Source organism: Podarcis bocagei, assembly GCF_964188305.1.
Source record: "Podarcis bocagei genome assembly, chromosome: 6".
NCBI classification, from domain to species: domain Eukaryota; kingdom Metazoa; phylum Chordata; class Lepidosauria; order Squamata; family Lacertidae; genus Podarcis; species Podarcis bocagei.
The window spans coordinates 55303197-55315266 of NC_138130.1; the positions used below are offsets into that span (position 1 = coordinate 55303197).

The 12070-nt window shown below is 40.4% G+C and overlaps 1 protein-coding gene across 4 annotated transcripts in view; it reads right to left on the bottom strand.

Moving 5' to 3' along the window:
• Positions 1-12070, bottom strand: part of EVA1C (eva-1 homolog C) — a 48530-nt gene that overhangs the window by 14388 nt on the left and 22072 nt on the right. For all 4 annotated transcript variants that reach the window (XM_081199534.1, XM_081199535.1, XM_081199533.1 and 1 more), the window contains exons 2-3: positions 7430-7626; positions 2789-2912 (exon numbers count right to left, since the gene is read on the bottom strand). In XM_081199534.1, coding sequence (XP_081055660.1) covers positions 2789-2912; positions 7430-7626 — 321 coding nt within the window. The remainder of the gene's footprint in view (positions 1-2788; positions 2913-7429; positions 7627-12070) is intronic.

A 12070-nucleotide genomic window follows, 5' to 3' on the forward strand; every position in this document is an offset into this window, starting at 1 on the left:
AATTTTATGTCTTAATAATAAAGGTAAGGGTAGTTCAAAGGAATGTCAGAAAATGCACTTGGGATAGAACTGAATTCTAATAATATAGCCAGGCTCCCTAAATAATGTTCATTGTGCCTAAATCTTAGAGGTATCCTGGATAAAATAACACCTGAACATAGCAGCTTTATGGCTAATCTCCTTATGGAGATAATTCTTTTGGCCCTCATTTAGAAATCAATCTACTTCTGAGAGGCTGGGGGTGGGGGAAGAATCTTATTGGGACAAGACAAGGTTTTGTAAGAGACATTCTCAAATTATAGGATTTGGATGGCCCTTCTCCCTTTCTACCTCCTCATCTGATGATCCCTGCTCTTCAAATGTTCTTGTATGGAGCAGCTAAGAGTAAAGATGGGGAGGGGTTGCTGTAGTAGACTCAATGTCCTTTTTGAGGACAACTCTGCTTTCTTCCAGCATAAAAAAACTTTCCCTGCAGTGGTAATCTTGCCAGGGAATTTGTTCATCTGGAAGAGCTATGTGTATGGAGGCAGATATGGAGTTTAACCTTTGGCCATATCACAGTGAGGATATAGGTGATAAGTATTAAGATGAAACTGATGAAAAGACACTATCCCAAACACATCCACCTGAAAGCAAATTCTATGGAAACCAAAGGGATTTAGTTTCAAGTCAATGTTTTTAAGAACCGTTTTCCAGAGATGTAAAAATCAGTTATTTAATGTGAAATGTAACGGTCTAAAGGACTTTGTTTATCTGTGAAAAACTTTAAGTACTTTTTATCAACAGCAGGAAACAACGTCATTCAAAAGTCCTTGGCATTTCCCTCATGACTGCCTATTATTTGTGCAGCCTGAACCCTGTATATGCTGCCCAGCAGACAAACAATCCGCATGTTTTCTGGTGCTAAAGGGTAACATAAAAGAATGAGGCTAATGCAATATAAGATAACATGAGATTATTCTCAAAAATAACAATAACAACTTGGATTTAAAGCAAATAAGTGAAATTAAGCAAATGATTGAAGAAGCGCCCCCCCCCCCCTTGGTCTATTTATAAGCACAGAAAAACTAAGCTCCATCAAGTGCAAGGGGACTCATATTAGTCCCAGTTTTACTGGGGCTTTGTCACAACCAGCTTTGCTTAGGTGATGACTGATATCTACACACTGATCCAGCAAGAGAAATCTCCAAGGAGAAACATATATCTATATACAGAATCCCTTCCTGAACTGGGAACCACACAGAGACTGAATATGGAGAATATGCATCTGCCCTGTGATGCATCTCTGGATGCAAAGCATCCAATGCAATCACCATTTGTACTGCAGGATATGCATGAGGATGTGACTTCCTACTTTCACAATATGTATGCCTATCCCACTCACAAGCACCGGCTACTACCAGCTAGGTTTCCAATGAGGCTAACTCTGAAATGTAAGGCTTTGACCAACAAAATGAATGTTGTTAGGTCTAAAACCCTATGCACACTTATTTGTGTTGTGAGTACCACTGAACTCGGTAGGACTTACTTCTGAGAAATGTGCAGAAGGTTGGCTTGTAAATCTAGCTGTATCTAAATCAAATGCAGTGCAACCTGATTAAATTCATAGCATTAGCTTGACTGTATTAGTCACTCAACAAAACACTTTCTTCAGGTCATTCAAAAGACAAAAGTCTGCTAATACAGTGGCATATAGGTTTTCTGTGTTGTTGTTGTTTTTAAAACAGTGACAGAATCTAGTGAAAGAAAGCCAGCCATTACTATCTTCATGAAGCAGAAATTAAATCACATTGCCCTTAATGGAATGAATTTTTTCTATATTGGGCTCCCAAAGTTTGTTATTTGAATTTTCTGCACCGAAGACTTTGACTACTGCAAGTAGTGATTAGACTACTGCAATACACTCTACATGGAGCTAACCTTGAAGATCAGATCATATATCTGGTGCAGAATGCTGCTTCCAGGTTGTTAAATAGGACAGTAAGACGGGAAAATAAATCATCAGTCCCGGCTGCCTGTGTATTACTGGGCCCAATTCAAAATTTGGTACTCCTGTACAAAGCCCTAAAAAACTCAACTCCCCCATACCTGCCAACCTAAGGTTTGAGATCTGCAGGGGGGCGGCGATTAGTATCTTATTGCACTTTTATATTAATAAGCCATTTTGATTACATTGGTAAAAAAAAATAGAAATAATGAGAAGTAAATAAAATATATAGGCATACTAGTCTCTATCCTATAATCAATGGGGCTTACTTCTGTAGACATGCATAGATTGCACTGTGAAGTTTCCACCTTTCTAGAAAGGCACCTGCACTTATCCCCATTCACCTTAATGATTTATGTCCCATCTTGTAATAAATTATTTTTAAGACCCCCCAACAATCTACAGCAGAAACTAATATGTACAGCAAATTTTATTCCCTAGATGGGTTATGCTCTTTTATGATGGATGTGCATGTGTGAAGGGTCATTTCCATACATTCTCTGACAATGCTGATAGGGATACTATATCACTTCTGAAAAAAGCTGCAGGGTTGTGTTTTGGTTCTGCAGGATCTCTGTGCACATTGCCAGATATAACTCACTTGCACATGCATATAAACTTTTATGAAAAGTGGTGAATAACATGCTTATCAAAACCCACAAACTTTGATACAAGGACTGGGTGAATCCACTTCAGAGCTTCGCATAGATTCATGCAAAGATGTCTGTGCCGGCACTGCAGTCAAAACAAAAAGCAAAACAAGTACAAAAATGACACTTGCCTGTTCTACAAATTACTTACTAGGTTTGCATTTAAAGGAGACTAGAAGGTATTTAGTGATTCCTGGACATAGATCAGGTCCAAAAACCCGACTATTGACAAGGAGTTGGCAGGCTCTCAGATCCTGGCATTCATCCAGTACTTTCTAAAACAATGAGCAAAAAAGCATAGTCTTGAAAAACAGATTCAAACTATATAACAGTTCAGACCCTGACATTTTAAAATCTATAAGTGATAAGCTGTTGCCCACTGGTTACCAGAAAAATAGGCATAACAATCTATACAATGCCAATACAATGATTTCCAAGACAAACCGAGTTTTGTGACATTATGGGATGATCTGAGTTCCCCAAAATTCCTTTGTTTTACCATTCAAGTTTGGATGCGACAAACCTATTTTGAAATCCCCCTTAAGGGATGTTTTATGTATTACAAGATGGCAGATAAGTTGGGAAAATAGGACACTATAGATTTTGTTATGACAAGCTGGCATTCCAGAATTTGTCATCTGTGAAGCAATATTAATATAAAGAATTCATGTAACCTTTGAAAATAGGAGAAAGGGACTTATTTTCACACTTGAAATTTTTTTATAGTGGCTGCTGCTTTGTTACAAATTTTCATCCCACATGAACTACCAGTAAATGAAAAACCAATTTATCACACTGCAAATAACTGATGCCTTGAAAGGTGTTAATCACTGAAGTTTACACAGAACAAAACTTATGTTTACACAGAGCAAAATGCTACATTGCTGTACTGTTAACTGTCATAAATGAATCAACCAATATGAGAGGTTTATTGGGTACCAGATTCATCATGGGCCTGCTGCTACTATTAGCACTAAGAAACGTCTTGTTTTTAGCAATTGTCCTCAAATTCCTGGAAGCAGCAGTTCCAGACTAGAAAAGTTGGCCGGCTATTACAATTTGCCCACAAAGCAGTAAAAGTTTTATAGAGAAAGAGTAGTTCAAAATAGATTGAGAAAAGTGCCAATATCTTTTTTTTAAAAAACAAAACAAAAAACTCATAGACTATTTTTAGAACACAAGTAAACAATAAAAAGCCTTTTAACTAGCATCCAAGAGGAGGAGAAAAATCAGATCTCCAATGCTCAAAAGCAGCCAATAAAGCATTCCTACTATATCCTAGTGATTGTTACTTCTAGTTATGCTAGCCAGAATCATTGTCTATTAAAAAAATCTCTTCATATTTTACCCTGTGTTTTATAAGAGATGTAAGCTTAAAACTGCAATCCTAATCACTTACCCTATTGAATTCAATGGAACTTACTTCTGAGCAGACATGTATAGGATAACATTGCCGGTGTTGAATTTGCTGTGCAGCAAGATCTGGCCACTAATATGTTCAAAACTAATATATGGTCAGAACAGTCACAGATTAGGAGGGATTTAATTTTTCTTTCAGCCCTTCAGTGAAAGATTCCTGTATAGCATTCTTTGTTCTTTCTGTAAAATAATACTATGCTTAGATTATCTCTCCATTCCAGAGAGAATAGGTAGGATGAGATCATGCAGATTTGCTTCCAACAATTTGGTTTACTGTAGGTGTCTGAGATTTGAGAGAAGACAAAGCCAGACATGTATCTTGCATTTGAGCCCTATGTGAACATATCTGTAAAACATTCTATCATTTTTCTATGTGCAGCTGGGATGTGTGATGGCTTCAAATAATCTTTCTGTGCAAGCCTAGCTTAAATCCCCAAAGATTCAAAGGACTCAAAATAGTCTTGGTGCCATGCTAGTTAAGGACACAAAGGAGAAGGGGTGACACTCCCATTTTCATGAGGACAGCTGGACCAAAGATCATTTTTCAGCCATTAGATGCATTAAAGCACATACAAGCCATGCTTATAAAACCACTATTCCAAGCAATATTCATTTAAAAAATTCATTTAAACTAAACAATAACATTTAACTTCTTTATAGAGGGACAGTCCTACAACATCTGAATGGCAACAATTTCCCTATACCTTCTTTAATGACACTGATTTTTAAAATGTTTCTACAAACACTAGGTCCCTGAATAGTAAAACTTTTGCACTTTGGTTATGTACCTGCTAAAGGCATAGAAATATACCTGACAATATTAGCCAACTGCTTGGAAAATCACCACTCTATAGAAATGTCTGGAAATTATCTTTATTGTATAATGCAAGTCCATTTAACATAACATAATGAATCTTACCTCCAAGTAAGCACACATAGGATTGCACTGTTAATGTCTACTCTACTGTATGTCTGCTTATATATCTTCTTAAGGAGAAAACTGTGGTTGTGAATTAGGCCACCAGTGGATCCTAAACCATACAAACATACCATCTTTCTATCAAAGATAGTGAAAAATGAATACCCGCTCTCATGAAAAAGAAAAATAATAATGCCATGTAAAATAACAAAATATAAGAATCATCCTTAGTGGCTCCTCAGGAAATAACCTTTGCTTGTCAGTTCAGGCTCATTAGCTTTAAATGTACATAGCAATCCTAGGGATGTCCTCTCAAAAGTAGACATCCAAGGTAAGTCTGTACAGGATTCCTGCCTCAGGCTACAATCCTAAACACACATGCATGGGAATAAGCCACTCTGAACACAGCAGCTCTTACTTCTAAATAGAAATTGCACAGCATTGCTCTGTACATGGTGTCAAATAACAGGATTAAGGATGCTACAGTTTAGGATTCCCATGAGGTCAGAAACCCGACTGCATCATCAGATCTTAATTATGTTTAGGAAATGATCTTTGCATATTTTGTATATCAGTTTTTAAAAATTCCTCTAAACCTACAAAATAATGACCGATTTGTCACAACAGGACATGACTGTGTTAGCATTTTTCCCATGTGAGGGAAATTTAAATATTACTGGTTTGTCTAACATAAGGAACATGATTGCCTTGACTTCTGAGGCAGGGAATACCGTATTTTGCGCCCCATAAGACGCTCCGGCCCATAAGACGCACCTAGTTTTTTTGGGGGGAAATAAAGGGAAAAAATTATTTCCCCCCCAGGCGCGGGGCTGGGGCAGCCCGAGCTTCCCCCGACCCCAGCCCGCAAACAGGCAGCTCTCTGCAAGCCGTGGGAGCCCAGCGGTGGTTCCCGCTGCTTGCGGAGAGATCCGCGAAGCCTGCAGGCGCTGGGATCAGCGCGGGCAGGCTTCGGGATGCCGGCAACTCTCCCCAAGCAGCGGGAGCATTCCCGCTGCTTGGGGAGAGGTCCGCGAAGCCTGGAGAGCGAGAGGGGTCGGTGCGCACCTACCGCTCTCGCTCTCCAGGCTTCAGCGAAAGCCTGCATTCGCCCCATAAGACGCACCCACATTTCCCCTTCATTTTTGGAGGGGGAAAAGTGCGTCTTATAGGGCGAAAAATACGGTAACCATGATTCAGGACTAAACACTTGCCTCTATGTCTATATAACTGTTCTTATGTGCCTACAGTAAGACTCAGAACAGTGTATGTGGCAAGGGAACAGAGAAGAAGCACGGGCCTCAAATATATTATTAAGCATTGGGGCATTTGATACAATGGCAAGCCAGTGATTCAGAGGTAATCTTCAATAATCCTCATCAAAAATTAGGCTGTAGATTCTACTGCTGTCTACCAGAAACTGGAGACAGAACTAATTGGCAATCTAGATTTCTCCCAGGAAAATCCATTGACATAAGCTCAGTGCCAAAACAACTCCATCAATCTGGCACAGACAAATTAAGCTGGACCATTGGGTGTTAATCTTAATGGGCATTCTCATTGTTCAGGGCTCCTTTATCCCAGTCTGCTTGGCAAGAGAAGTCAGACAGCCCATACAACTACTGAGTGTGTGGCCAGCCACCCAATCCCCCAAACTGGATTTCAGTTTGCTTGTGATGAACAGGTCCTGTGAGGCTTGCACCACAGATCTATATATCATGCATGGCTGGCTAAGTCACCACTCAGAACTGTTTGGGAAGATTTGTGCCATTGTATCGAGTTGCAAACAAATTGCAACCAGTTTCATTTACTGTATTGGCCCGCACCCGCAAATAAGCCGCACCTTTAAAATTCGGCGGATTGGGGGAGGCTTGGGAGCCGTGAACGGGACAGGCGCTGTTGCCCTGCGCTCCCGGGCTGCTTCCTGGGGGGAGGGAGCTGCGCTGTTTTGGCGGCATAAGGTCGTGAATATAAGCCGCACTTTAACTTTTCACGATCGGAATCTGGGAAAGAAGTGCAGCTTATATTCAAGCCAATACGGTATGTAGTCAGATATTGATTTTAAAATTTACTTTAAGTTGTTGCTATTCAAAAATTAAGAAGTGACAATATAATATGAATTTCAAAAGTAGCCAAACACATTCTTAAGTGTCAGGATTAATTAGCATTGCATATTCTTCAGGAGCAAAGGGATGGAGAGATTTTCTTTGAGGAGAAGTCCTGATAATGGTCTGCATATTCATTAGACCTTCAGAAACACTAAAACCTAGTCATATGCATGACTGAACCACCCTTCCTCCCACAATAACTATTCTATTGTAAAAGTTACACTCTGAACATCAGTCAATTAATGTTGCCTTTACCTTGCATTTTAATAAATACAATTTATATCACTGAATCATTCTGAAAGGCTGTTTTTTTAAAAAATAATAATAAAAATACTACAATATGTAATACCTGCAGAGTAGTAGATGCCACACAGTTTATGGGCTCTTTCATCGTGGCTTCTGGATGTTGTTCACTACACAACTGGTAAGCTTGCCCGTAATATGCAGATTGGACACTTATTGTTGAATGTCGAGGACACTGCAGACTCAAGCGATCACCATCACAGGCATACACAGTGTGGTTTTGCAGAAGTTTGGTTAGATAACCTAGAAAACATTTACCTGTGTTACATTTAATGAGGAAATGGCTTTCCCCCAAATGTTAAAATGAAAGCTGCAGTCATCGCTTGGCTTGGTTACAAAAGGTTTAACCCATGCCTCAAGACTCTTGAGCACTTCCAAACTCTTGTTTATTGTGGGATTGGTGCTGTTCCTGCATGGATATTTTTGTCATTGTTTGCATCAAAATGCCAGCCCGTAGTTTCCTCCCATTTAATCTAGTTTTATCCTTACGACAGAAAATTTGCCAAAGTAAAATAAATAAATAAACCTGTTGCCACAGCCTGTATTAAGTTCTCTGCTCTGCTACAGATTTCCTGAGAAAATTACAAAAAAGGCAGCTTTATGTCAAAGTTGCTATAAGCGTTTTATTTTTTGTTTCTCTCTTGTAAACTGGAGAGACAGAGGGCAAAGCACCGGCTTGCATTATGCGATCTGCAGTAGTCTACTGAGTGTTTCTTTCTCGTTTAATGTAGAGGATTAGATGGTTTTCTGGCCCGTGGAAAGAGAATGCTAAATGTGGCAATGCTTATTTGAATCTTTAAACTTCATATCAGTTAATCAACCATATCCCTCCCTCAGTAATTTTCCAGCTGCGCGAGAGCCAAGTAGGATGTGTAAAGAAAAAAAAAGATTCACTCATTTCTACTCATCTAGTATTTCATGTATTCAGGCTTAACCAAAAACATATTGTGGAATTGTGCCCACTAGAATGAGAGGGTTTTGCTTCTGCACTGTGTGCCTGATTCATAGAACTGCACCCACAGGAACGGGACAGAGGAACCTTTTTCAGCCTGGGAACTGCATTCCCCTCTGGGCAACTTTTGGGGTGGGGGAAGCAAAAGTGGGCAGAGCGACAAAAGTAGGTTTTGTCTTTGTACATTAGGCTAGTTTTTATTCATTAACACACACCTATTAGTTCTCCATCCAGAGAAGCAAAAAACATTATCAGAGTTTAGGGACATATTCAATTCAGGCAAACATACTCCAAGAGAAGGCAAAGTTGACCTGGTGAGGGGTGTGGCTAGGGAGAGCGCTGAGGGCCACATTCAGCCCTGGGCCTGCCGTTCCCATACATGCACTAGATGCACACAGACACATGGGTTTGTCTTCCAGGAAGTTCACAAGAGAAGCACAAAGGCAATAGCCCAACGCTACTCTATGTGGAGGGACGCGGGTGGCGCTGTGGGTTAAACCAGAGAGCCTAGGACTTGCCAATCAGAAGGTTGGCGGTTCAAATCCCCGCGACGGGGTGAGCTCCCGTTGCTCGGTCCCTGCTCCTGCCAACCTAGCAGTTCAAAAGCACGTCAAAGTGCAAGCAGATAAATAGGCACCGCTCCGGCAGGAAGGTAAACGGTGTTTCCATGCGCTGCTCTGGTTCGCCAGAAGCAACTTAGTCATACTGTCCACATGACCCGGAAGCTGTATGCCGGCTCCCTCGGCCAATAAAGCGCAACCCCAGAGTCGGCCACGACAGGACCTAATGGTCAGGGGTCCCTTTACCCTTTACCTTTACTCTATGTGGACCAGTGGCTTGTATTTAGAGACAAAGTGTCTCTGAACATGACATTTCCTTTTATCTATCATGGAAAATATCTACTCAGAGTCATATCCTCTGAATTTTCCTATTCCAGTTTTATAGCCATCTAAACCAGTGGTAATCTCATCTTGTGGTAGTGAATTCCAAAAATTCATTAAGAAATGATAGGCTTATCCATTAACTTCAGTGGGCTTACTCTGAGTAGGACTGCCATGGAATAGCACCACCCCTGGCCATTATCACACATAAAATTAAAATACATCTATATTTTGGTTTTTTGGAAAATAGATGTATAATTAAAGCCTGAGTTTGCTAAATATCAGCCCTAGGAATGTTCCTTTTCAATATGCATGCACTTTTCACACACTCCGACGTTCCTTTGAATGTATCAGTAAAATTTTAAAACACACTTAGACTAACATGGCAAATTGTCAATGTTAAGTCCATAAAATTACTTGTATTTTATTTAGAGCCAAACTCCCCACAAACCAAGTCAACATTGGCAATTTCATAGTAATTCTTATAAAAACAGATATATATTTCCCATTAATTTCTACACACAATGCATTATAAAACTTTGAAGCCTTTTAGTTTATGGTGTGTCGGGAAAACATCAAATTTTTTTTAACTGTTGTTCCTTATTCCAGATGTGACTCACCAAATCCATATTTTTCCATGACTTTTAAATTGGCATGGAGTACAAAACACAAGGACAACACATTCTAGTCTACTATTCCTTGGTGCGCAACATTAACATTTGTTCTTGTCCTCCAAACAAGATACATTGCGTTTCCACCCCCATCGTTCTGCCTGGATGCTGAGGTCCAGCTCTGAGGGCCTTCTGGCAGTTCCCTCATTTAGAGAAGTGAAGCCACAGGGAACCAGGCAGAGGGCCTTCTCAGTAATTGTACCTGCCCTGTGAAACACCCTTCTGCTGGATGTCAAAGAGATAAGCAATCATATTACTTTCCTTGGAAGCCAGCCAGCGTGGCTGGGGCAACCCACTCAGATGAAGGGGGTATGTAAGAAATAGATTATTATTGTTGTTATTATATTTTCATGGAGAGCAAGACTTAGGTTGGTTACAAATTAGCACTTAACCAGCACCACACAGCTGTATCCTCTTCCATTCATGATAAACCGATGACTATTCTCCCCAGGGTGAGAGAGCTAACCCTGAAGAAACGTGGCTGTTTATGTAGATGAAGGGTGGGGAACCTCAGGTCCAAGGAGCCAAAAGCAGCCCTCCAGGGCTCATTATCTGACCCTCAGGACTCTCCACAGGGCCACACCTCAGAGGCCTTGCTCTGCACCTTCCTTGAGTACTTTTGCCTGCGTAGAATGTCCCCTCAAACACTGAAAATGCTTCTGACTTGTCTGAATGGAAGATTAAAGAGGGATGTGCGAGCGTTTATAGAAACCAGCTTACTGTACAAAAGGTAAAATTCACATCTATTGCTCTGCCCACTTTCGCCTTTGGCCCTGCTCACCACAGGAATGTGGCCCCTGGAAGGTTGCCCAAATCATAATGTGGCCTCAAGGCTGAAATGTTCCCCCACCCCTGACATAGACAAAGTAATTTACTCTGTAAAAAAAAATGTGCACAACTGAGTTGCCAACTTCTTCCAGAAGAAGGGAGCTTCTGTGCTGTTACTACTGATTTAATATTGACAGGAAAAGGTTGGCAGGTACAGCTTCTTCTATTGGAGGAACCCGCTTCAGAAACATAGAGCCAGATGTCAAAATGTAGAGAACTAGTTCCTCTGACTATTTGCCTTTCTTTCCCATGCACCTCCCTCCAATTGGAATTAGGACCAGAATCTATTAAGCATTCACTGTGTGTACAGTCTGCATGTAAAGCGCTCTCTGACACCTGTGTGCTGGCAACATGGTTTAAAGGCAGCATAATTAGAGATACTCTTCTCAGCAGCATCCCCTCAGGACTTTGAAGAATTTGGTCCTAAATCTGTGACAGTTTAGGTTTCAAATTGCTTGGAACCAGAAGTTCCCATGTACAAAGAAGCCCAGTATTCCCTAGAGAATATCAGCTATGCAAACTTTTGAATGAGTTCCCGAGCATCTTAACTGCTACTTTGATCCTGCAAATTCCTATTCCAGTATCTAAGCAAGTTTCACCAACAATTACACTATTCAGTTCTAAAAATGGCTTAAAAACAACCGTCTCCCATTGCTTCATGTGTGCAGGTACATTTTATTTGTTTAATAAGTCACCTAGACTTGATAGGAAAGAAATTTTATCCCTCCAGGTGGCATTTAAAACATCCGTAATGTTATTACAGTAAGTCCACACTTTTACACAACGAAGGGAATAAAAATAGTCGTGAGATTTTGATAAGAAAAACTGGCAATGTATTGGTATGTGGATTGCTTCACTCAGGCACTGTACTCTGTGAAGACATTAATAGCTCATGGAGTTCTGCTTTTCAGATTTCACACAGCTAAGTCTTGCCTCTACATTTCATACACAGCAGGCAGAGCTGAAATCTCATAGTCATTTACGGAGGAACTCAAACTGTTTGTTCTGATTACAATATCTGCATTTTGTTTTTGTGGAATATTAAACATTTTGGCAAAGGACGGGTTGGAGAAAGGATGACAGGAATGTGCTTGTGGAAACACTAGATTGGGAATCTGATGTTCTATGGAGGGTCAGATGTGCAGGATGCTGAAGTCCCGTCTCCTGAGACACACAACAAATGCCTCTTTGGTCTCCAGCCCTGCAATATTTGTTCTCCATAACAATCATGAGGCTTAGAAACTTGTTTAAAAAGGACACACACTGGCATTGTCATGAAGTCAATGTCGCATTACAATTAGTGTAGAAGGTAGACCATACTGAATACATCAGAGACCTGGTTCACATCCATAGGC